Genomic DNA, 25,095 nt, shown 5'->3' with positions numbered 1-25,095 from the left:
CCCATCATTTGTTTGCTAAGGGGAAATGAAGAACGATGCTGCTTTCAGATTACTGCTTTATTTTCTTGTCTTCTTGATGTATTTTCTTGTGTCTTTTTGTTTTCTTTTAGTCTTGCCTGCTTGCCCAAGCAGCAGCAGCACATGCGTTGGGTAATGCATTGTATTGTTTTAATCATGAATGACACCAGAATCACTGTTTGGGTTATAAAACGGTTCTTGGAATGCTGAGTTACAAGAAAGAGGATGAAAGTTGTGAGACTTCTGAAGAAACAGCACCTGATTTAAACACTTAACTGTATTGGAAACCACATGCAGCTCAGATGCCTGGTACCATCATAATTAATCTCTCTTTTGTCTGGGAAAGAAGAATTAGGGAGCTGACAGTTCATCATAGCTGAGCTGCTGAGGGCATGTCCTCTGTTATGTGGCAATTCAAAGCATTCAGGTAATGAAGGAAGGAATATTGATAACACTGAAGGATTAAGGATGTTTATCCCCTCACTCTGTTTCCATACACCAACATTTGACAACATGAGGAGAGGGAAGAAACTTCTGGTTACTCTTATTTGCTTAGGGACCAATTTCCAAAGACAGAACTTTAGAGGAGTCCTAACAGAAGAGAACTAAAGCCACTGTGGTGCCAATGTGGTATGTCTTATGTGCTTTTCCTGGCAGGGTCTTGGTGAACAAGTACCTAGAGATATGGATGTTGTAATGTGCTTTCAGGGCAAGCAATGGCTCTTGTCCATTTGTGATCCAGACCTGAACACATGCCTGTCTTTCAGACAGGGAACAGCAGTTAAATCTTGCTTTTCCTTCCCTTGAAGTGAAGGGAAGTGAGAGTGCTGGGCTGAAACACTGGCACAGAGGTGAGCTGTGTTGTCAGGCAGGCTGAAGGTGGCTGTGGCTGTGGGCAGGACGCCTACCCCACACAGCAGAGATGTGCAGGGAACCACAGCATCCACTGCTGCTGGCCACAGGCTACATCTTCACCCTGGTCCTGTAAGGGAACGTTTTGTTGGCGGTGTAAGTGCTGTGCCTGCATGGCAGTGACAGCTTTTCTTTCTTCTTCGCTTCCTGTGGTTTCTGTGCAGAGGAGTGTGGGTGAGCTCTGCCGTGGGTCTCACAGCTCAGCTTGCTCCGGTGTTCACAGCACGCAGTGACCTCGTAGCTGTGAGCAGGGACCCTGCAGAAGGCAGCTTTTGTGCGAGGTGATGGCCTGAGCTCTGGTAAGTCACTGCTTAATTCATTATGAAGCTTTGCTGGGCAGAAAACTGAACCGAGGATAAATGCTCTTCAGGTGTTAGACAAGCTGGCTCCTACTGCAGGCTCAGGTGTTGCAGCTGGTTTATTTTTGAGTGCATGACATGGACCAAGGTACAGTCAGTGTTTTTACACAAGCTTCACCTGTTAATACCTGGCTGAGTTTCCACTGTCAGCACACAGGCTGCAATGTGAGCTCCTACTCCAGATGAAAAGAGATTTAATGGATTAAGGGAGCCTACAACAAACATTATTAGGGCAGTGTCACGGTGCAGACAACTTCTGTGCCTTTGTAAGGCCATACAGCCATCCTGCAGGGATTGTTTTAAGGCAGTGTGATCGAGCTTGAAGCTTACAAACCTCTTGATGTAGCTTTTAGAGAACCTCAGGATGCTTTTCTCTATAACATAAACATGTGGTATTTGGAAAAAAATCACTGTTGTTTTGGAGCTGTTGCCTGATAATATCTAGAGATGTCCTGATTGTGCTGGTGAGAAGCAGAAGTTAATCTCTCCCCTCTCTGCTTTGCTCCTTCAATGATTTTACCAGCCTCTGCCTTATCTTTCCCCAGCTGCAACAGAGATGTTCAGTGGCAAAACTGAGATAAAGGCTGTTTCAAGTTCATTGTACCTGACGTTGTGGCTTAGCACGTGCCTGGCTTTGTACCAATTAATCTTCTTCCATTTGTGTACATGCAAATACTGAGCTGTTTGGTGAAAGAGCTGTGTGAGCAGATATCTACCTTTGCCTACCTAAAGCGAAACTGTTTCTCTCCCCTACAACTTCCAGTTGTAAACTTCAGTGCTTTTGACTGCAGCAGACAAATAACTATTGGGAGGAAGCGCAATTTCAGCATTTCCTTTGGAAAGTACCGAACAACCTTTGTGTTTTCGTGCTTTCAATGGCCCAGCTTCATTAAAGCAAGGATTCATTTTTTCCACTCTGTTTAAGGACTTCAGTTAAGGTGCTTCTCTTTTGATTAGTGACTCAGATTCATATCAGCAGCGTTCTCTTCTCCAGCAGGTTTATGTGATGTGAGTGATCTAGATGAGAGGCGTCCTACTTGTGTAGTGCTTCTTTCTCCCTATTTCAAACACAAACTCTTCTTTTAGGAGCTCCCTTCTGTTAACTCAGTACTGCTATCTTGTGTTGGAATGCCAGCACATAATTGGGTTGTTGTGCAAACTTCAAATGCTCACGTTTTAAATGATTTACCCTCTTACAGCAATGCCACTTTCCACCTCACTTGACTAAGCAAAGCTGCCTGAAACATGTGTCATCAGATCTAACATCACTGATAAGCATTGCTTTAGTTCTCAACTACATGAGAAGAAATAACACTTCAAACTCAATAACCTCGTGAGGTAAGGGATGGCTTATGTCTTTTATCCTACTGGATATCCCTACGCTTCAACAGAAGTCATGGCAAATGTTTCCTGGACTGAAGGTGTCTCCAACAGGACAGCTGTCAGCTTGGAAGCAGACTTCCAGTATTCCTTGTTTACCAGCATCTACAGCATTGTGTTTGTGCTGGGACTGATAGAAAACGTCTCAGCTCTGTACCTCCTGTTTAACAAAGCACAACATGCTTCTCCTTCCTACGTATACATGATAAACCTAGCTTTGGCAGACACCTTGTTTGTTTGCATGCTGCCTTTTAAAATTCATTACCACCTGAATCGGAACAACTGGATCTTTGGTGACATGGCTTGTAGGATAACTGGGACTTTGTACTACATCAACATCTACCTTAGCATTGTCTTTTTCACCTGCATTTGTGTCGATCGTTACATTGCAGTGCTGCACCCCTTCACGTACATCCAGATCAGAGTCACTCACTATGTGCTGGTGGCCACAATCCTTTGGGTGGTTGCCCTGAGCATCATGGCTGCACTGATTCTTGGCGGTCCCCTCCACAACAGAGGGCTGAGGAATACCACTATGTGCTTTGAGAACTTTGCAAGGAGCAGCTGGATTTCTCGCATGGCCCCTTACAACATCCTGGCCTTAGTTTTTGGTTTTGTCATCCCATTTTCCATCATTCTGATCTGCTACCCTCTCATTGCAAGGAGGATCTCCCGGATCAAACACAGCATTCGCAAGAGGAAAGCTCTGACTACTATCTACATCATCTTACTCATTTGCACTTTCTGCTTTCTCCCGTACCACCTCACCCATTTCCTCCATTTCTTAATGAGAAGCCAGGTCATCCAGAACAAGTCATTTGTTAACCTGATCTACAAAATGCGAAGGGTCACCTTAGCCCTGGTGAGTTTCAACTGTTGCCTTAACCCATTCCTGTACTACTTCACCTCTTCTAGCAGGACGTGGCACTTCAACTTCAGGCTCAGATTCAGGTCTAAAATGGTGTACACCATCTGTGATCAGAAACTTGGAGAGTACTCCTACATTTATAAACTACACCAGAGCTGTGAAAATAAAAAACAGAGAGATGGAATCAACTGACCTACTCCAAGTAAGTACACAAACCATCTTTATAAGCATTGCTTGAAATCAAACTTCTGATACCTATCGTTCTTTCATACAGTGGTTATTACATAAATGGAAGGGAGGGAAGTATCTAATAGTTACATATTTTTATTAGCCAACTGCAACAGTACTCAAGGGAGCCTGTAGTTCAGATCAAATATGCTCAGACACCACATTGGTGTTTTGGCCTCCCTGGGGTCCCCCTCTGGGGTTGGTAGCAGAACATAAGGCTTGATTCTGGAATGCAGCACAGTAAAGGGTTACTTAAAGCAAACCAGCCTCCTTATTGATGCTAACCCTGAATGCTGAGTGGATCCCTGCAGTCCTGCTTGGCTTTTCCCTTTTTTGGAGGGATCCTGTGTTTTCTCCCTGGGTGTACACTGTAGTCAGCTGTGTTCACAAACTGCCTACATTCCACAGCCAAATAAGGGCTCCTTCTTCCCTTCTTATAAATCAGTTAATTGGCTTCCTGAGGAGTACTTGGGGACAGGCATCGTAGAACCACACGCCTGTAGTCAAGCTGGCCATCACTTAACAACAGTATCAAAAGATAACAGATGAGAGCATTTATCAGTTAACCTTGTGCGTTGGTAAACAAGCTCCTCTCCACAGTCACTGTTGGGGGAAGTCGCTGTTCCTACACAACTTGCATAACTTACACTGTGCTGTACTGTTTGAATGTCAAAGCTTTTTTCATTTTTCTTTAAATGACTGATTAAGTGCTGATGATATCACGTGTCTGACCAGTCTCACCCTTCCTCCTGTATTAACAGCATCACATAACTTCAGAGAACTGCTGTTTTCCACGCCACAGAGTGGGACTATACCATCACAAGAGGAAAGAATTTATCGTTCATGAGTTACCAGTCACCAGAAGGCCACTGGCCTGACTCAACTTGCTTAAAAGCCAGTGACTTCAAAGGATAAGATTTTGCTAACAGCTGAACAGCCCCACTGCTCTGTTCCTTTCTATCTACCTCCCTTAACATAGAAGGACTTCCAGCATTGCAGCGACTTCTTGGCAACTAACCACAAATGTTATGGTGTGGACAGAGGAGGATTTATATATATATTTGACTAGAAACTATATCAAGAAGGTTCAGGTTTCTTCAAGGCTTCTCAGCTGTTACTCATACTTCCCTCAATGAAAGTGAAGCTGTTGGGTAAACAGTATGTTTAAAGCTTCATACTTCTGCCTACATTAGATTTCTGCTTTGCTTTTTAATTTTGAAGCTTTGAAAGCTCCTTGTTTTGGTGCCTCAATGAGAAGACTCCCTGATAATAATGATGCCCTTAATGGCTAAAGCCCAGGGAGCTGTTCTGCCCCATGCACTGAGCCCAGGCCTTCACGTCAGTGCAGGAAAGGGCTCATTGCACGGCTGTTGCTTCTAGTTACTTTTGTGAACACAAAGCTAGAATGGCTTTGCTGAGGTTTTAAAGAAAACAAGCTGTGGGAGTAAAAGAATGCTCAGTCTCTTACCTTACTGTGTAAGTGATGTGAAGTTTGTTCTTCAGGACTTCTTAAAAACAGGCTGCAGTGACAACCTAGACCTGTTTCCAATAGAAGACTGCAGTACTGCTGAACACTCTCACTGTGGCTAATGAACAGACACTGAAGTTCCTCTGGCAAATGTTTTTCTAGTTTTGTTTTAATAACGTAAACAAAATAAGATCTGTATTTCTCTGAAGCACCAACTGTGCCTGCTGCTCTGTGGCTCAAGATGTACTCTGGGGCAGTCCCTTTTTCAGCAGGGATGTGAGATAGCTGCCTAATTCTTCATCCTATAGAAAAGAAAATCAGGATGAAATTGATTGTCTGCTTGACTCTTTCCCATTTCTGCTACCTAAGAATGGGCTAAAATAACTCTTGGATGCAACAGCAGCAGTGTTCAAAAACAGAAATGAACACAGTTAGCACAAATGTATTCCTAGTTGTTCTTTCAAGATACCAGCCTAAAACTTGTGCTTGTCAAATAAGGTGTCTGGATGTCCAACTTCTCTCTTTCAGAATAAATGATTTTTCTGGACAGCAAAGAATGAAGATCTGTTGAATTATTTTTTGTGTGCTCTGCTTTCAAGAAGGCAGATCCTCGCTATAAAAAAGAGCATTCAAAATGCAGCTGTAAGAAGTATATTCTTGAGGAGAACGACTATCTGATCGTAGCACAGCTCTGCCTTGATGAACTTACTGGTTACAGGCTGAAGTTTCATGCCTACTTCATAAAATATGCCCACCCTCTGTTGTTCCCTTGCAGGCCTGTTTTGGACTGTAAGATGTTGAGACCAATTAGAATTGCTTGAAATGTATGTTTTCATGTATTCCTACCTGGTAAGTCCAGGATACGAGCAGAACTTTGGTTCCTTGATCCTCTGAGTGTGCTGTGGCTTGGATAAGAATGGACTCGACTGTTATAGAACCATCAGGGAGATGCTGCACTGAGTAATCCTTCAGGACCCTGGTGAGACAGAATGTATGCAATTTATTTTAGAGGGGACTGCATTAGTTTGGCCAAAACCTTGAGTGCATCTGCAGTCATTCAGCCCAAGGGGAAAAAACAGCCAAATGCAACCAAGAAGGGGTTTACCCTTTGAGATGGTTGTACACACGGAGCACGGTCTCATGTTCTTTCCGTGGGTCCTGAATGTGAACACGGCAGGTGAAGCGCAGCTGGTGTTCTGCAAGGCCCAGCTCCTTCAGGGCCTGCTCAGGAGAAACCAGGCGGAAGCTCTGCAGAGGAAGAGTGCAAACCCATTACAAACTATTTCCTTGTGCACACTGGGGTTTTATTCCCTCTCTGTAGCCCCTACGCATTACTTACATTATCCTTCATAATCAGCGTGCCATGCATAAGCTTTGGCTTCTTGGCATCTGGTAAGAGACCTAAGCCAAGGGAAGAGAAAGACAACAGAGTTAATGATACCATGCTTGCTTGTTACACATGGAAGACAACTGCTCTAGAACTCAATGGATTTCCAAGTCTCAGCAAAAGCATAATTGGACTGAATTTTCATAGCAAATGGGCAATGTGGAGCAAGCAAGGTCATTTTGTGCCCGTTTTTTTTGTTGTTGTTAAGCACTACTGAACACCCATCCCCAGCACAGTAGTTACCTCACTTCACCGAAGCCCTTCTCACCCACTGAAACACTGTACAACCTGTTCTTACACAGGAGGGGCTGCTACAAATAGCCCAGCAATGCTGTTTCCACCTAATTCACGTGCTAAAATTGCAGTTGAGGGGCAGGACCCCAAATAATGTAATTCTTGGTTGAGAGATGTGTCACCTATTGCTGTTTCTCTCTTCAAGAGTCCCAAGGAGATGTCCACTGGGATGCTGGGATTGGTAAATATAGTTGTGGTCTCTCCATTTGCAGGCATGTAACAGTTGACATCTGCAGCATAAAGAAACAACATAAGGATCAGTGCAGCATTCTGATGCCCATAACAAAGTACTGAAACTAAACAGCCCCCCAGCATGCATTCCTTGCTTTCTCTGCTCATCTTTTAAGTCAGAAATCACTTATTCCCACCCCATCTGGACCCAATTCCTCATAATTAATGTTGCTAAATTAACATTTCTGATACACACCTGCCTCTGCTGCTTCTAAGTCTGAAGAAATGCAAATGCAGTAAATGCTGAACCATAACAATACAAGTGAAACATCACAACGTAACACCACAATCATGATGTAACATCACTAGAAGCCTAATGGACATTAAAATTAAATGGGCTTAGTGTATACTGACTTAGTGTCATTATACACTACAGACACTGATTTCCTGAGGATGACAGGTTCTGTAAATGACACTATTCCTAACTCTACGCTGATTACCAGTAAATTAATTACATAAAGCTTTCCTTCTTCTTTCTACTGTTTTCATTATCAAAAGTGTACGTACGAAATTCCTGCTCTATTTTCTGCTTCAGAAACTCCATTTTCTTTGCTTCCCCGTGGACCAGCAGGACATTGCGTGGCTCAGCCTGGCGAATCAGCTGCATGATTCCCTTGGCATCAGCATGGGCACTGAAGGACATGTACTCCACTTGCATCTTTACTTCCAGCTGTAAGAGGAGGGTGGTGGGAAGCACAGGTGCTGTGAATCAGGAGCAACTTTGCCTTGTATACCATATGCAAACTGACTGAGACCTCTTCATGTTTACCTTAAAAAGGACGTAGAACACTTGGATTGGGAATACTTGATCTCTCCAACCTGATTTCCCAATCCAAGTGCCCTGGGACATATCTATCTATCTATCTATATGACATGTGGTGTCTAACTGCCACCTAAAGTCCCAAAAAGCTTCCCCCCACAATCCTCATTAAAAATAACACTTACTATTTGTCTTCCTTCCATTTCCAGCTTGCGTTGTCCACTCAGAATCTTATGGCCCACTGTTCCCTGCACACAATAGCCTGGCATGATGACCTGAGAAAGAAACCAGGATCATTTAGCCCCACATGCTCAGGAAAGCCTTTGTTCTGACAATGGTATCTGTAACACTATTGCATTAATGCAAAATATCACTTAGGAAACAGAATTCCTTACCATATTCTTTTCGTTCCCTGCCCATTTCCTGAAGATCTGCAAGGATTGCCCTGCATGAAGCATACCAGGGGTTGCAAACACTACCTAGAATTCAAAGATGTGTCAAAAATAACAGCAGAAAAAGCATGTGTTGCTTATTTAAAATATCATTACATATAAATTTCCTAAAACTGTGAAGAGAATCCACTAAATACACATTACAGCACACTTAATTCAACAAGGCTGTAATGGGGCCTCAGCCATTGATGCCAACCTACCATTGGTCCTGGATTATCTGCAAAGGCTCGATCAAATGCTTTGATGTGTTTGAACTCAAACATGTTTCTCTGCACAAACGTTTTCCGGATCTTCTGATTAGTCCATGTGATGAAGAGCTTGTAATAATGATTAGCCTTCTCCGTCAGCCCAGTGGAAAAATAAATTGGAGCTTTCAAGTTCATTCTTTCCCTGAAGAAAGAAGGAATCCAGAAACAGGTAAGGATCAAATCAGTATCTTGTTTCTCTATGCTCAAAGTCTTCTGTAGTCTCCAAAGACTTCTGGGCACAACACACTCTGAGGAATCCATCAGTCAACATAGTGATAATGCTGTATCACTATGCTTGAACTGTGGTATGACCAGAAACATTTCCATACGATGCTTATAAAAAAAGTTGAACACTTCTTTTTTAATCCCTCTTTCTTCCCTTCCACATAAAAAACAAGTTCACAATGTGGCAAAGATGCCATTGAACTATTTAATGGACAGCTGGTACTGAGTGCTTGGGGAAGGAGGAGAGAATGATCCTAGAAAGGAACATGTTTAGTTTAGTTTCTTAGATTTAGAAACGCTGATAAATAAACGATACATGGAAAGAATCACTTCTCACATAGCACCATGGGCCAAAGTGCAGAGCAAAACTAAGGAGAGTATTTGTACCAAACAGATAGAAAAGAATCATAGAAACCTTGAGGACATGAAGAGGATGAGGAACATGAACCAGAGACTGCACTCACCAGAACGTTTCCAATAAAATGCAAAGCTCCTGGGCACGACCAAGGGCAAAAACTGGGATAAGAACCTGCAACAGAGCCATGATTTAGGCTGTGAAACCTGAACAGCACATAGAGAGCACTGCAGCATTACCACTGCTGAATAAGAGCTTCGTAGAGAGCAAAGAACACATCAGTGATCATCAGAGTGCCGTACCTTCCCTCCTCGTTCTACAGTCTCATGCACTTTCTTCAGGAAGTCTCTTTCTCTGCAGCGTTTGGAGTCTCTGATAGTTGTGGCATAGGTAGATTCTGTTATTAATAAATCGGGGCGACACTTATCAATCCAGGCAGCACTGAAACAAAAGGATTTCTTTTTAAAGTCATCAAATTAAGAGCCAGTATCCATCACTTCTCTGCAGGTCTCGGCTGCAGAAGGTCACTATCTCTGTGTGGAGGTAGGAATTAACCCAGCTCAGAATAGAGACCAACTCAGTGGACTTTGAAAAGCAGCTTTTCAGTCTGTTATTTGTTTAAAATACTTTCTTCAATGCTTTGTAAGCATCACAAACATTAAAAACCTCTCATATATGCCAGTAAAAAAGTAAAGCAGCGTTAAAGGTGGTGACTGGCACTCTCTTAAAAAGCAAATGCTTGTGGAAGATACCACAACAATGAAGCATTTCAAACACCTAAATCCAATTACCACGCAGCCATACAAATGGATTAATATGAGTACAGAGAAGATTATGTTAAGGTCTGTTCTGAGGACTCGATTTACCTCTGATCCTCCTCAAAATTCACACTTGCATTTATCTTTGCTGGAAAGACATCATTAAGCATCCCAGTCTCCCATCAAAGAACAAAGAACCAATGCTGGTAAGCCTTGGTATATGAGCAGAAGCTGTGGTAAAATCACCCTGCTTGAAATAGATACAATTCAGAGGAGCCCAGCCTTCCTACTTACCCTAAATGTCTGTCTGGTGTCATGTTATAATCACCCTAAGGGAGGAAGGGAAATCCGTTTATTTTCTCAAGCTAATGGAACAGGCTATTAGAAGGAAACATAAGCATATGTAACTACTGCTGTGCATACTTACAGTGTACACAACTGACTCACATCCAACCTTGATTTGGAACATGGCTGCTCCCAGCACGTGGCCTGCATAGTATGCCTTGATCTCCAGCTCTTCATCCACCTGAACACAAGCAAACACCATGGTAAGCACTTCACAAACAGAAAACTGCTCTGCCTTCCTCAACAGTTCAGTAGCTCCCATCCAAGCAGAAGCATTCATTTACCTGAACTGTCTGGTGAAGATGCACAGCCACCACCTTTTTCATACAGTCTTTAATCATTTGGGACGTGAAGAAGTTTGTTTCTCCTTTTTTATCTACAGTTATTTTCCTGTAGTCCTCCAGGAGGATGGGACAGATGGCCTTGGTAGGATGCGTCATATAAATGGGCCCATCGTAGCCGACCATCTCACTGAAATAGGGGAGGGCTCCACAATGGTCCAGATGGAAGTGGCTGCGAAAGAGACAGAAAGGATGAAGACATTACACAGCAGCTTAGATAACCTGGTTCTCACAGCTTGATTCACCTCTTCAAAGCACTCCACAAAATAGAACTTTTCCCTTTAGAAACAAAACTTGCTTTGATTTCCCATCTCTGTTGTGATCAGGAAGGAAGCTTTCTTACCTGATGATCACACAGTCTAGAAAGTCAGTCAGCCTCCCATTCTGAGTAATGTAGGAAAAGTCAGGAAAGCGTCTCTGCAAAGAGGTGGAAAACGGGTTAACAACCTCAAACAAAGCTACTTAGTACCATGTCATTAACTATATGGACCAGCAGCACGAACCACCTGCTACACTGGACACTGTAAACCCATCTCAAGGCAAAACTGGGGAGACTGTGGGAGCAACACAGCAAGAACTACAGGCAACGCAATGGACACCTACATAAAGAGTCAAAAGGATGAGCTGCCCTATAAAGACAGGCTGAGGGAGCAGGGCTTGTTCAGCCTAGAGAAAGATGCAAGGAGAGGCCTTCAACGTTTAAAAGGGGATTATAAAAAGGAGAAGAATCAACTTTTTGCTTGGGTAGATAGCGATAAGGCAGGAGGAATGGCTTTAAGCTTGAGGAGGGAAGCTTTATATCGGATGCTAAGGGGAAGTTCTCCATAGAGAGAGAGGTGCAGGAACAGCTGGGGATTCTATGAGAGAACAACCCAACCGTGTGTCACACTCACATCATCGTTGTATCCCATATGCATCCCACAGTCCAGCATCACATTCTTCCCCGCGATGGACACCAGGATACAGCTTCGCCCCACATCCTGCCCGGCACCTACAGGAACCCAATAGAACACCATAGTGAGGCGACCCAGCCCCTTTCTGAGGCTCCACAACGCTCCGATCCACCACTTACCGAGCGGTGTCACCTTGATTTCAGGCATTTTAAACCTCTTTCAACTCAAAGCTCGGAAGGGAGCAGCCGTTCCTTTAACGGCCATATTGCAACGGCTCGTCACTCTGAGGTAGATCCCGCCCTTCCCTTTAGCGCATGGGAGGCGCCTCCCGCCGACAAGATGGCGGCGGCGCAGGGAGCGTTCAGCCTGAGGGAGGTGATGGCCGCCTTCCAGAGCTGCGTGACGGAGCAGCGCGAGGTGCTGCTCGGCCCGTATCTCCGCGGATGGAGGGGGCTCGTACGGTGAGTTTTCTGGGCTCCCCAGTACAAAAAAAAGACAGGGATCTCTTGGAAAGAGGAGCCACTAAGATGGCTAAGATCTCCCCTGTGAGGAGAGACTTTGGGAACTGGGTCTGTTTAGCCTTGAGAAAAGAAGGCTGAGAGGGGATTAGATCCAGGTTTATAAATACCTGAGGGGTGGGGGACATAGTGGTGAGGCTGGTCTCTTTTTAGTAGTGTGTAGGGATAGGACTAGGGGTAATGGGATGAAATACAGCATAGAAGTTCCTTAATAAGAACTTCTTTACGGTGAGGGTGACGGAGCACTGGAACAGGCTGCACAGAGAGGTGGTGGAGTCTCCTTCTCTGGAGATATTCAAGATCTGCCTGGACACTTTCCTGTGTGACCTGCTGTAGGGAACCTGCTTTAGCAGGGGGGTTGGACTCGATGATCTCTAGAGGTCCCTTCCAACCCCTACAATTCTGTGATTCTGTGATGGGAGGGGAGGTTGCCCCTCGAGGATGCTGCTTTGTGTTATACCGCTCCGTTTATCCCCTTTTCAGCTTCCTCAACGGGCTGGGCGCCATCTTCTCGTTCATCTCTAAGGACGCGGTGACTAAAATCCAGATTATGGAGAGTTATTGCGGCGGGGAGAAGAAGGAGGAATACCGTACAATGCAATCTATGGTGCGCTATGAGCTCAACGGAGGGCTGGTCGACTTGGAACAGCGCTCAGCCCACCCCAATTCAGGCTGTAGGACCGTCCTACGGCTGCACCGGGCATTGCATTGGTTGCAGCTCTTCCTCGAAGGGCTTCGCACCGCCCAGCAGGACGCCAGCACTTCCACCATCTGCACGGACAGCTACAACGCCTCGTTGGCCGCTTACCATCCCTGGATCGTCCGTAAGGCCGCTACCTTGGCCTTTTGTACCCTGCCATCCCGCGATGCCTTCCTAGAGGTGATGAATGTAGGCGGCCCCGAGGAGGCTGTGGAGATGCTGGGTGATGCTCTGCCCCATATCCGAGATGTGTACGGCATCACTGAGGAGCTGTATGCACAGCACCGCCTGCTGGACCTGCCCTGAGTCCATCCCCCAGCTCCTTGTACCCCCATAAAGCTGATGGAGCTCAGTGACTAAAAGAAAATGCACTAAAATACATACATTGCCATATATATAGCATCATCTCAGCACTGCAGGGAGTTTAAGTGTCCACAAGCACACTCAAGGGAGTGCTACTCTCCCCCCAGGCCCCAGTGTGAGGCTTTGGGGTCTTGCTAAGCCAAACTGCACCTTCAGCACTTATACCACTAAAAAGGTGACAGCACCAAAGGCTGCAGGTAACTCCCTTACCCTATATCCAAACACCTTAAGCTCACTTGGCCACTTTGTTTACAAGCTGTTCCCTTGGAGCTGCTGCTTCCCCCCTACTCTGCTTTAGCACTCAAAATAGAATCCTATCTGAAAAGAACCACCTCCCCTTGTGGTCACCAAGAGACTCTTCCATTCCATATGGATCCATTCTGCTCATTGTTTCTTCTGTCCTTTGTGTGTCTTGGGGTGTGGACCAGTTCTTCCTGTGTCCTGCACAGCACTATGTACCCAGCTAAGGCTGCACTGCATCTCTTTCTTCAGCCTTCCTTCTAAATGGTGATCTGTTATTTATTTTTTATGAATGTGTAACTTCTCTAACTACAATCACTACATCTAATAGCCAGTATCTATATATGAAGTATGTAAAACTGAGTTTACTAAGCATCTTCAGAGCTGACAAAGCACAACTCTGTTACTTCAGGAAGACATGAGTGCCTGGGGGAGGGTCCCATAGACCATCACCTTTTGGTTTCCTCTCAACTAGGATTCACTCTGGCCTAAAGTAACACTGCATGATTCCGGAAATCACTGTTACCTCATTGGGATCAGTCAGCTGGGCACTACACTACATGATTAACAAGCTGCTGGAGAGCATCCCTCACAGGAATGCTTTCCTTTCTTGTGGTGTTGGAAGAAAGTTGAGTTACGGTGTTATCTGTTCATCTCTGTCCTTCACTCTCATGCACTGACCCAGGTGTGAAACCAACATCAGGACTAAGCCAGGTGGAGTACTGAGAATCTACATCCTAAATGGGAGTATTGCTGCTATGCTGTAAAGACAAATACTCTCTTTCCTGCCAAAACCATCTCAAAACAACACAGTCCCATAGAATAAACCCATGTATTAAATAAAATGGGGCAGCTCTGTGATATAAGCTACAAAATATCTCCTGCTGCACTCGCTCTGTGATACACATGGTGCTGGTATTTCAGCTGGTGAAGTGTATTAAATGCCTTAAGTTGTGTCAAACAATCTGTGTCAAGTGAAGGAATATTTGATCTCTCTTGGATCTCATGCAGGAATGGCACCATTTAGTCTCAGCCATCCCTTGCAGGAGGCAAGTATTCATGTTGAAAATGAAGCTCTGCAATTAAAGAATCAAACTTTCACTGCAGGGACAAGCTCTGTTGTGTGTTCATTATTGATAATGCTGTTTCTCTCAGTCTGCATTTGCTCATTTGAGCCAGGTATCACCTAATGAAGACAGCCCTACTTCTGAATGACAGGAGCTAATGAGCCCCAGCTCATTGCCACACAGCATAACTCAGGTCCCAAACTTGGATGGACCTGGATCAGAGGTTCTGCTGTTACTGATACAACCACATCCAGAAGCTAAAGAACCCCTCACCTACAGCGAGTTCTACCCTTGAAAGCTGCAATAACAAATAACACATGGCTTCACTAGAGGGAGCCTGAGTGTTTTGCACAAAGTCCATCACACAAACCACCTCCTATCCCACAATAAGCAGCCTGGATTTCACCTGGAGGAATAACGTGCTTGGTACAGCTACAATTAACAGCTCACCAACCTGCAGCCTGGATGGGGTCTGCACTGCTGCATCCTTATGATGTCCTAAGGAGGATTTGGGGATCTCCATGACGAGGTAACCTTCAATTAAAAGCAATAAACGACATCAAGCATCCACAGCTGCTGTGGGATAACTCAGTAACTCACAGCAGAGTTATTGAGGAGGAAGGAGGGCAGAGCAATACAGTCATTAAGTCACTGCCTGATACAGGACAGCAGGGTGAGGCAGTGGTTTGCAAACAAGCACACTCAGGGTCCTGCTGCCTATTTGACTGCTGCCCACTGAACATCGAGTTACACATTTAATGCAGTTTGCTAAACAAATTCCTGCGTTATTTCCATCTCTCTGGGTTCTATTTAAACTGATTTCCCAGTGTTCAGACTTTCACCCCCCAAATAGGGAGATTATGATCCCCAAGCTGCTGCTGCTGTACATGAGCTTTGGTTGTGCAGCAGCCCTCAAGCCCAGCTGCCTCTCAGCTCAGTTTAGGAGGCCTGGTGACTACATCATTGGAGGCCTGTTCCCTTTTGGGATGGACACCATCAACCTGACAGCACGATCAGAGCCCACCTTAATTGTGTGTGAAAGGTAAGAAGGCAGCTTGTTTCATTAGCATTCATTATATTGTGTATCACATCATTCCCTGCCCCCTCTTCCTGCAGGCTATTTGTAGATGGGCTGATATGGGCCCTTGGGATGAAGTTTGCCATTGATGAGATCAACAACTCCACATCACTTCTCCCAGGAGTGCAGCTCGGCTATGACATCTATGACACCTGCTTCGAGCCACTGGCAGCCCTACAGCCCAGCTTGCTGTTTGTGACCCAAAATGGCACCACGGGCATTGACATAGAGTGCAACTACACCGACTACCAGCCTCGTGTCACTGCTGTTATTGGACCACATAAGTCAGATCTCTGCCTGCTGACAGCCAAACTCTTCAGCTTCTTCCTGATTCCGCAGGTAAAGAGATTCCCGTTGTAAGTGTAGGTTTTGATCCTTGCCATAGATATCCTGTGTGATCCTGAGTTAAACTGCCTGGAACACGGCAGTGTGTAACTCCCCAGAGAGGAGAGGGCTCACTCACACTGCTCTGCAATCCACGTCAAATGGGAATTAACAGTGGGAACTGGGAGAATCTCAGTTGTGACTGTAAGTACCCAGTTATCTCAATAAGGAGATATGTCACAGTCAGGTGAACTTGGCTCTTAAGGTATTTCTGATCCCACAGGTCAGCTATGGGGCCAGCAGTGAGAAGCTCAGCAACAAGGAGCTGTACCCGTCCTTTTACCGAACTGTTCCCAGTGACAAGAACTTGGTGGAAGCTGTGGTCCTTCTGCTGAATGAGTATGGATGGAACTGGATCGCCACCATTGGAAGCGATGATGAATACGGCCAAGGAGCCCAGGAGCTCTTCTTAAGCACAATTGGAAATGGCAGCATCTGCATTGCTTATGAGGGCCTCATTCCTTCAGACCTTACAGACCCTAAGGCTGAGAAACAACTGGAAGAGACTATTCAGTACATTAACAGGACCAATGTCAACATTATTGTCCTCTTCGCCTTTCAACAGCCAGCCCAGGCCCTGCTGGAACAGAGCATCAAAATGGGACTAAGCAAGAAGGTCTGGATTGGCACTGAAGCCTGGTTGTTGTCCGACATAGCCGCCTCCATCCCAAACATTCAGAGCATTGGGACGGTCTTAGGCTTCATTATGAAAGCAAACCCTGTCCCTGGCTTCCAGAAATACATTGCCAACCTTCTCAGCTCTGTTCAGCAGGATGAATTTTGCCAGAAGTCCAGAGAATTCTACAGCCACATGAGCTCTGACATGTTGGGCACACAATGCAAACAGTGTGACCACATCTCCCTGCATGACATCTCCTCCATCCTAAGCCACACTCAGATACAACCGGTGTACATCGCAGCCTACAGCGTAGCTCATGCACTGCACAGAGCACTGGGGTGCACCCACCAAGGGTGTCCCAAAGCATCCATCAGATCTTGGCAGGTGAGGACAGGTCAAAGGGACAAACATATATTACAACAAGGAGGCTGATAGCTGCAACCTTAGCCCACCATCAGGGGGAACTGATTTCACCAGCCCAAACTTGGCTTACTGCATTAGTAACCTCCAAGCAAGAACATGAGTTGCACTGACACCTATTCTTCATTCTCATTTTCTCCTCAGCTGTTGCACTTCATGGATACCGTCCCATTCACAGTGAATGGTCAAAGTTTCAGGTTTGATGACTCTCACGGCACAAACACCGGCTACAAGCTCATATTCTGGCAGTGGGAAAACGGCAGCCTCACACATCTGCCTGTGGGAGACTACCAAGAGTCCTTGTACCTCAATAAGTCCCTGATTCAATTTCACACTACAGATCAAAAGGTAAAGAGGGGGGGCAATCTCATATTGCTTATGAGTGCCCAGCTGAGACTTCTTTCCCTTTTTGTTCAGGAGCCCACATCAGAATGCTTCAGAGAATGTGAACCAGGACAAATCAGACAGATCAAAGGATTCCACCTCTGCTGCTATGACTGCACAGACTGCCCAGAAAACACCTTCTGCAGTTCCAAAGGTGAGGTCTGAGGAAGGCAACGGCTTTACCTGCCTGTATTGCGTCTGTCTGTCCCTTGAACTCATACAGGCACACAGAGCTGATAAGGTCCTGCTGCAGGCTCCTCCTCCAGGAAGCACTGCCAGGGCAGAAGGTTTCTCTCCATTCTGTTCTGCAGCACACTGCCCAGTCTTGCCATACAGGTATTCAGTGCTGGACCATCCCCCATCACAAGGATGGATGCTCCATCTCTGAGGTAGGAGAGAGGAAGACAGGTGAAATCCTGAGGTCTTAGCTAGAAGAGAAGCTTATGATGGAGTTTGGGGATCTGGTGGATGCTGGTGATCCTTCCTGGGCTGAGAAACAAAACCACATGGCAACTTTTGGATGGGATGTAGTGAAGTCAAGAGGAAAAGATTAATAAGTCAAAAGCTATGGAGGTGCAGTCTGCTTGGGAAGGGGGGGAAGGCAGCCAAACCAGCACCCAGACAAGCTCACAACTGCTCCTTCCCCCTAGGCTGCACACAGCAGGGCAGCAGCTCACTCCTGCTTTGTGCTCTTCTCACTGCTACTCTGCAGACAGCTCCACCTGCACTCCCTGCCTGGAGCACCAGTGGTCCCCTGCCCGAAGCACGCAGTGTTACGACCGCAGCGAGAGATACCTGCGTTGGAACGAGCCGCTCACTGCTGGCTTGCTGATATCCATGTCCATCATCATATCCCTGGTCTGTCTGACAGCAGTGCTCTTTGTTAAGAACCTCAACACCCCCCTCGTGCAGGCATCTGGAGGCAACCTGAACCTCTTTGCCTTGTTTGCACTCACGCTGATGTGCCTCAGCTCCTGTCTCTTCATAGGGAAGCCCACTAACAACCTCTGCATGATGCAGCAGGTTGTCTATGCCCTGTGTCTCAACGCTTGCTTCTCCACCTTCCTCACCAAGTCCCTGGAGATCGCCCTGCTGACCGAGTTCCCCCGCTGTGCCCACACTGCCCTGCCCTGGGTGACACCAAACAGGGCCTGGCTCATTGTAGCCCTGTGCCTCCTCACCGAGTGCCTCTGCTGTTTCTGTTACCTGCACCTGGGTCCTGACTATGTGCTGCCCGACTACAGCTCACTGCCCACAGAGGTTCTGCTCATATGTAGCACTGCATCCTGGCTTGCCTTTGCCTTGATGCATGGCTATAACGCATGCTTGGCCTTCATCTGCTTCCTGTGCACATTCATGGTACATACCTCTGGGAAGAAGTACAACATGGCCAGGGGGATCACATTCACCATCCTCATCTACTTCATCATTTGGATCTTCTTCGTTGCCATCTTCGCCACTCTGAGGACAGTCCTCAGGTCTGTGGTTCAGATCAGCACCATTCTGATGGTCAGTCTGGGTATTGTGGGGACCTACTACCTCCCCAAATGCTACATCCTCTTGCTGAAGCCTGATTTGAACAGAGAGGACTATTTCCAATACACCACCAAAGAGGAGCCAGAGGGAGATCCTCAATAAACAGGCAACAAGCCAGATCCATTGTAGCCTCATTAGAAGCTGGCTGTATTTTGTATCATATAGAATCATATCATAGAATGGCCTGGGTTGAGAAGAACCACAAAGATCATCCAGTTTCAGCTCCCTTGCCATGTGCAGGGTCACCAACCAACAGACCAGGCTGCCCAGAGCCACATTTTAACAAGATTACTCTGTTTAGAATGACTCTATAAGGCACAGTGCAGACTCGATCACCAATTTAATGTGCCTGGTGTGGAACAAAAAGCTAAACCTTGATCCTTGAATCATTATTTGGACACAAAACTATGGAAACCATTTGAGGCATAAGAGCAGCTGTATGTGGGACATGAGAAGCATGCGATCCATTCAAATATCAGTTCACTCATTTGTATTTCATTAACACGAGGGCAAAGAACCTGGAAATGAGGTCAGGGCACACGGAAACAAAGTGCAAATCACACTATCGCAATCATTGCAAGAAGTCCCTCCTATCTCAAATCACATGCAAAGATCAATGGGGAGGGACACCTCTTACCCAGATAGATGGACATTCTGCAAAGGGGACAGAATGAATTAAGAGCTGTAAGTACCAGGAAACATCCTTCACCTCTGCAGCACATCTGTTGTTCACTGCGCAGGAGGAGAATTCTCAGCTCCAAGAAGGGCAGTGCTTTGCTCCATTCAATATCAGTTACAAAATGGGTAACAGAGATAGTTTCAGAAGGCATGACAGATTCTCATAAAGGAAAAGCACAGACTAACCCTGACAAAAGCTGCTTGCTAACTATCCCCAGTCAATATCTAGCTAACATTATGAATATTATACACCATTTACTGAATAAATGATCATCTTTGAAAGTGCTAAGTGTGGTGTTCAATGGAAGAAGTAATTAGTGTAACACTCTTTAAGCTCCACAAGCTCTTTTCCACAAGGCAGCATTGCATATTCTTGCATACCAACTCTTCCAAACCTGTTTTTCTGTGTGTCAAAGCCACTTCTAATTGCCAGCCTACCTGCTTACAACACCCAAAAGACAGCAAAACTCTCATCTGAAACCTAGAAGCCCTCATAGCTGGAAATGGCAGCAAGTCTTAGTGAGCACCCTGTGGTACCTGAGGGTCTAAGAAGCATTCCTTCCTTCATAGCAGCACAGAGCAGAACACCTGATCATGTTGTTCAGCCCCTTCCAGCCACCTGCAGTCAATTCGGAATAGCTCATAGCTGGAATAACAGGCTGCACAGTCCACATTTTTGGCCATTTTCACCTGTCTAGAACTGGCTAGACAATGTTCTGCCCTGCTTAAGCTAACATGGTTCAAAAAGCCACATATAGGCAACTCTGCAGGGCTGTCTCCCAGGCTCTTACATACCTCTGCTGTAGAACTGTGCCATTTGCAATGGGTGCTCCCATAATAACTGCTGCTCTGCCTTTTTCCCTTTCTGCTGGATCTCTACCAGCTGGAAAATCTGCCTCCTGAAGCTGTGGTGCTTTACAAGCACTGTTAAAACAGGGCTCCTGGCTGCCTCCCATCAGCTCCTGAACGTTTCTTCTTTTGCAGAGAGGGAGAAATAAAAGTAACTGGAAAACAAAATAAAAAGAGGCTGAGATTCTTTTTCATTCTTCTTGAATTACAGACAGCGCAGTAGTGCGAAGAACTGAAGACATACACTGCGGTTATCACATAAAATTAAAAGCTTTTTAGTGTTTAAAATAGCATTTACACATAAGCAGCTATATATTAACTATACAGACACTTGGGTTTTCATACAATATCTACAAAAAAAGAATTCCATTATGCAATAGACATTTAACAGGAACAGTGCAGTCCATGCCATTAAGAGGTCACTCTTTGAGTAGAACCGAATCTAAAAGAGGTGATAACTCTGGGTTTTCAATTATTTAAAATCATGTAACTTTGTTCCTCTACTGTACATAAAATTCTTTACAAGGTATTTCTAATCACTGATTAGAATTAATAATTTTAAAATCAATCTTATTACAATCCAGTTAAATGCAAAACAAAACAAAAGAAGAAACAATTACATCGACTCATGAGCTGTCAAGTCTCAAGATGGGATTTGCCCACTCGGAACAAAAATGATATCAAAAAGTCAATGTCTGTGCATCATTGCTCGCCATCCAATACACCTTTGGGTAAAGTGTCCAGGGGACTGTAACCTTTGAAAAGTCAATTTAGTTAATGGGAGGTAAAAGACAACAGCAGTGCTTTTAAGACTATCTTCCCAACAGCGTTACTCTTCAGAGTTAATACATTGGGTGGCTTCGCTGCCCAACCCAGATTCTGCCTCCTTTGGATAGGAGATGTCATCCCAAACTGTGTTCTCCAAGTTTCCTATGATCTTCCAGACATACCTCTTAGTCCTCGTCCCAGGCTGCCTCCAGGTATGTGTGATTCTAAGCCCAGCTGCAGGGCAAAGGCAGATGAAGATCTCAATTCCAGAATTAGACAAACATCAACTATTTAAGGCTCCTGTTGTGGGGTTGTTTCATACAGCAAACCCTCCCCTGCTTCTCCCTGCAGTCAGAGGGGTTGGGTCATACATTCTAGAGCTCAGCCAGGGCCAGGTATTTGACTTCAATATCGATTCCATGCCCTGATAAAAGACAGTTCTGCAGGACTCCAGGCTTCAACCTTTCCTCCTCCTGGCACAGCACCTCTATCACAAGTAGCTTCATTGGCATCAGCAGCACCTCATCGCCTCGTGCTGTACCCAACAGGAGAAACTTGCACAGTTAGGCCCCAGCCCCCTCTATTGCAAAGATAAATGCACATGCATTGAAAGCCAAGGGTTTGGGAAACCTTCTGCCTTCAATCATTTCTGAAAATCAAGTGCTAGCAAGGCTTCAGGCCAACTCTCCCTTTATCTCCAAGCAGCTGTATGCTACAAGGGGGGAGAGTGTCAGCTTTTGTTTTCACATGCAGTGGCCATTATATATTGCACCGTTGACAAGATGGTCATTGACATTTCCCAGCTCTATGTGCTGCCAACCGGCCAGCAAACCCATCATTGCGCTCAGAGCCATTCTGATCCATGGGTGAAGCTTTCAGGCCGGGTTCCTCAGCAGAGAAATGCTCTCCCACACCTCTACATGCACCTCCAGCCTCGTTCCAGAGCGACCCACAGACACAGAAGTAATTAACACAGTCATTTCAACATCGCAGCAAAGACCAGCAAGACACAGAGCAGTTTCTGCCAACAGCACAACAACAAGAAGGGGAAATAAAACCCAAATCCCAGCAAGCGTGAAAGCTGCAGCTCTTGAGGAAATTAAATACAATTCTTCCATAGGTGAAAGCTCAGCCCCTGGTTGCTGTCCATTCTGACAGTATTTAAGGACAGTCTTTTCCTCCAGCCCTGCAAGTTCTGCCTTTAAACAAAGAGAAATCCGAGCATATAAGAGCCTGGATAAGTTACACTCAATTTAAAAGCAGAACCACCAGTGATTGTCAGACTCCTTAACAGCATTCTCCTGCAGACATAGGAGAAGCATTCATTTATATTACCCTGATTTATCTCATTGCTTTCAATGTCAATTTCTCCAAATGGTTTACTTGGTTTAATTAGTGCCTTTGCTGCATTTATGGGAGGAGGAAAGGGAAGAAAGGACGCTGCTGCACAGCCAAGCATTAGGAAGTGCCATTCTTCTGAATGAGCCATCGCTAAGTCTGCCACCAAGAGCAGCCCATCAGATGGGTTATGAAGGAGGCACCACTGTAAAGCTGCCTTATGGCTTTAGGGAGGTTCCTAAAAGAAGCAGTCCAAAGCTACTCAGCTGGTTCCAATGTAATCCAGGTTCCTGGTCTCAGTGATTGCTTCCTAAAAGCTTCCTTTGGAAAGTGAGAATCCACTTTGTGCTTAACAACGTTTGGAATCTGGACTTGGCTTTTGTACAAAGGATGGATGTTTGCACACAGATCTGCCATAAGAAGCCATAAAAATCCATCAGAATGAACTACGTGCAAAATGAAGAGCTTGAGGAGCAGCTGTCCAGGGTGAGAAAGGAACACAAACTGCATGTGCTTAGTGAGGAAGATGTGTTCACTTCTGATGCTCACACTGGATAGTCACACTGCCCCATAAAGCATGGAAGATAATAAAAAGAAGCTTCTCATCAGTTAAAAATTGAAAGGCTTATATACAGTAAAGACTGATTTTAAAGCCCCTGTCCTGAAAGCTGCTGGAAACAGTTGCTTAAGTGAAAGCTCCCAGCAGGAGTTTTAGCAGCTTCAGGCATAAGGACTCATTCAATGTACCACTTAGTGACTGATCTCACCTCTCTGCTAACAGCTAACTCCCATTGGTGTTCAGGGCCTGCTCCTGTGAGTAACTCAGCAATTGGGGTTGGGTATCTCCAGGTTTCTATTTCAAAGCAGAGATTAAGATGGGGAGGACAAACAAAAGGGGAAAGATACTGCTCAGAAATGAAGAGCAGAAGGAGAGGTGGTCAAAATGAAAAGCCACGTCCCAGTGGGAGCCAGGATTTCTCTACATCTGTGCTTGAATACGTCCCTTTCAGAGGGAAAAGCTGTAGCTATGCTAACAGGGTCAGGCTGCAGCAGGCGTTCTATTCCTGTGGAGAGAACTTTTAAAACAAGCAAGTGCAAATTATAGGCAGAAAAACACCCCAGACATCTGTCAGCAGCGAGGTGACCAAAATGCCCAGGAAAAGACTGCAGCTCCAAAGTCCCTACCATGAAACTGAATGCACTAACATTACAAGTTCTGCACAAGGAGCTCATACAGCAGCAAGATTCCACCATTTCCTCCACAGAATAACCAACATCTGAAGTAAAAGGACGATGGATTTACACTCCCTAGGCAGTAGAAGGCAGTCACAACTTGGCTTTCTGCTGGGAACTGGTCTGTGCCTGCTCCATTCCATGCGTTGTCTGTACTTGCAGGTGCTGCAGCTGCTTAGTGCCGACTGATGCATCCAAACACCAGCATTACGAGGCAGTATCACAGATACCAGCCAACAATCGTCTGCTTTTTCTTGCAGGAGGAAAAAGCACAAGAAAATAAAAGTGCCGTTATGCATTACTGGAAATTCAGAAGTCACGTGAAATAAGAAGTCCTCGAATCAGCCCGAAAGATACACTAATTGCACTGAAAGTAGGTGCCACGATTACCAAAGCTCAATAAGATGTGAATATACACCAGCCGACCACAATCAAAAAACAAGAGGGGGGGGAAGAAAGAAAAACGGGAGGATAAAGAGAAGAACGCCATCGACTTGCTGATATTGAACAATCCCAGGCATCGGTGGGTGTGTTTTTGTGGTTGTTTTGTGGGGGTTTTGCTTTGTTTTGTTGGTTTTTCTGCAACACATCATTGCAAACTGGGAAGGCGTGACATGCAAAACAGACAAGTTTCTTCCCTTAAGTGTCTGACAATGACAACATTTCCCACCCAGCCCCAAAACGATCCACCCCGGCCCTCCCCAAAGCAGAGTCTGAAGGCACTTCCTCTCTCACATGATGTCGACAAAGAATTCACAAGGGTTGCCCATGGCCTTCTGGAAGGATTGCCGGCTCCCCGTCAGCTCCGGAGGAACAGAGCTCAGTTCTCTCACCGGGGGCCCTCCAGGGGGTCCGCTCGTCCCGTAGACTTTCGAGCCCAGCTTGGGGAGGTTGTACAGGGGTGGGACACCTGGAGGCCCATAAGAATGATGGCTGTGGTGGCTCCTCTCGCTGTGTGTGGCAGAGACGTGGCTGCGGTGGCTGAGCTGGCTGACAGGCCTCTCCCTCCGCGCTGTGCCGGTGCCACCGCTGCATGCAGTGTGCTCGGACTCGCTGCCACTGCCCGCCGACTTGCGGTCCTTCTCTCTGCCAAGAGCCCTCCTGCTGTTCTCGCTGTTGCTTCGGTTCGAGCCGCTGCTTTTGCTTCCTAAAGGCCAGCAAAGCGGAATAAAAGGACAAGTGGAAAAGCAGAATTAGCTCATTTCCATCATCAGCTCCTACCAAAGCCACCAATCCACCTCTGGTGTGATGGCAATAATAATGATAAGGCCTGAGCGTGCTATCGGTGGCTTATGGGATTTAGCAGTGACAGATGGCAGAATGAAGCAGACGAGGCTGTGCCATGCACAGGAACACGGAGACACCTACAGAGCTCACACAGTGAAAGCAGCAGCTCGC

General features: G+C 45.8%; 5 protein-coding genes across 10 annotated transcripts in view; 3 read left to right on the top strand and 2 right to left on the bottom strand.

Annotated features, from left to right (window-relative positions):
• Nucleotides 1–121: 121 nt before the first annotated feature.
• LOC107323273 (lysophosphatidic acid receptor 6-like) lies at nt 122–5,787 on the top strand. The gene is made up of 3 exons (XM_015882167.2): nt 122–1,229; nt 2,489–3,739; nt 4,527–5,787. Exon 2 carries the CDS (start codon nt 2,635–2,637, stop codon nt 3,727–3,729), a length of 1,095 nt encoding a protein of 364 aa, XP_015737653.1. The 5' UTR covers nt 122–1,229; nt 2,489–2,634; the 3' UTR covers nt 3,730–3,739; nt 4,527–5,787.
• INTS11 (integrator complex subunit 11) lies at nt 5,381–11,819 on the bottom strand. The gene is made up of 17 exons (XM_015882157.1): nt 11,702–11,819; nt 11,523–11,620; nt 10,973–11,046; nt 10,573–10,801; nt 10,371–10,469; nt 10,238–10,272; nt 9,488–9,626; nt 9,295–9,359; nt 8,558–8,747; nt 8,301–8,384; nt 8,091–8,180; nt 7,653–7,815; nt 7,037–7,144; nt 6,573–6,634; nt 6,339–6,481; nt 6,080–6,209; nt 5,381–5,535 (listed from the first exon to the last, which is right to left on the bottom strand). The coding sequence occupies exons 1-17, from the start codon at nt 11,727–11,729 to the stop codon at nt 5,470–5,472; spliced, it is 1,803 nt and encodes a 600-aa protein (XP_015737643.1). The 5' UTR covers nt 11,730–11,819; the 3' UTR covers nt 5,381–5,469.
• A 23-nt stretch (nt 11,820–11,842) lies between these two features.
• CPTP (ceramide-1-phosphate transfer protein) lies at nt 11,843–14,449 on the top strand. Its single transcript, XM_015882178.2, has 2 exons — nt 11,843–11,983; nt 12,524–14,449. The coding sequence occupies exons 1-2, from the start codon at nt 11,862–11,864 to the stop codon at nt 13,044–13,046; spliced, it is 645 nt and encodes a 214-aa protein (XP_015737664.1). The 5' UTR covers nt 11,843–11,861; the 3' UTR covers nt 13,047–14,449.
• A 108-nt stretch (nt 14,450–14,557) lies between these two features.
• Nucleotides 14,558–21,143, top strand: TAS1R3 (taste 1 receptor member 3). 3 transcript variants are annotated; one of them, XM_015882149.2, is made up of 6 exons: nt 14,558–14,939; nt 15,527–15,827; nt 16,096–16,875; nt 17,056–17,259; nt 17,329–17,449; nt 18,008–21,143. In XM_015882149.2, the coding sequence occupies exons 1-6, from the start codon at nt 14,932–14,934 to the stop codon at nt 18,931–18,933; spliced, it is 2,340 nt and encodes a 779-aa protein (XP_015737635.1). In that variant the 5' UTR covers nt 14,558–14,931; the 3' UTR covers nt 18,934–21,143. The 3 variants fall into 3 exon arrangements, with proteins under 3 accessions (XP_015737635.1, XP_015737636.1, XP_015737634.1); XM_015882150.2 differs by having other exon boundaries at nt 14,558–15,452; XM_015882148.2 differs by having other exon boundaries at nt 17,056–17,449.
• DVL1 (dishevelled segment polarity protein 1) overlaps nt 20,610–25,095 on the bottom strand; it is a 48,092-nt gene continuing 43,606 nt past the window's right edge. For 2 of the 4 annotated variants that reach the window (XM_015882134.2, XM_015882135.2), the window contains exon 15: nt 20,610–24,844. In XM_015882134.2, coding sequence (XP_015737620.1) covers nt 24,429–24,844 — 416 coding nt within the window. In that variant the 3' untranslated portion in view covers nt 20,610–24,428. The remainder of the gene's footprint in view (nt 24,845–25,095) is intronic. The other 2 variants (XM_032448710.1, XM_015882137.2) reach the window with 2 other exon arrangements.

The sequence above is a fragment of the Coturnix japonica genome, chromosome 21, assembly GCF_001577835.2.
Source record: "Coturnix japonica isolate 7356 chromosome 21, Coturnix japonica 2.1, whole genome shotgun sequence".
Classification (NCBI taxonomy): domain Eukaryota; kingdom Metazoa; phylum Chordata; class Aves; order Galliformes; family Phasianidae; genus Coturnix; species Coturnix japonica.
This window is presented reverse-complemented; position numbering and strand designations above follow the sequence as displayed.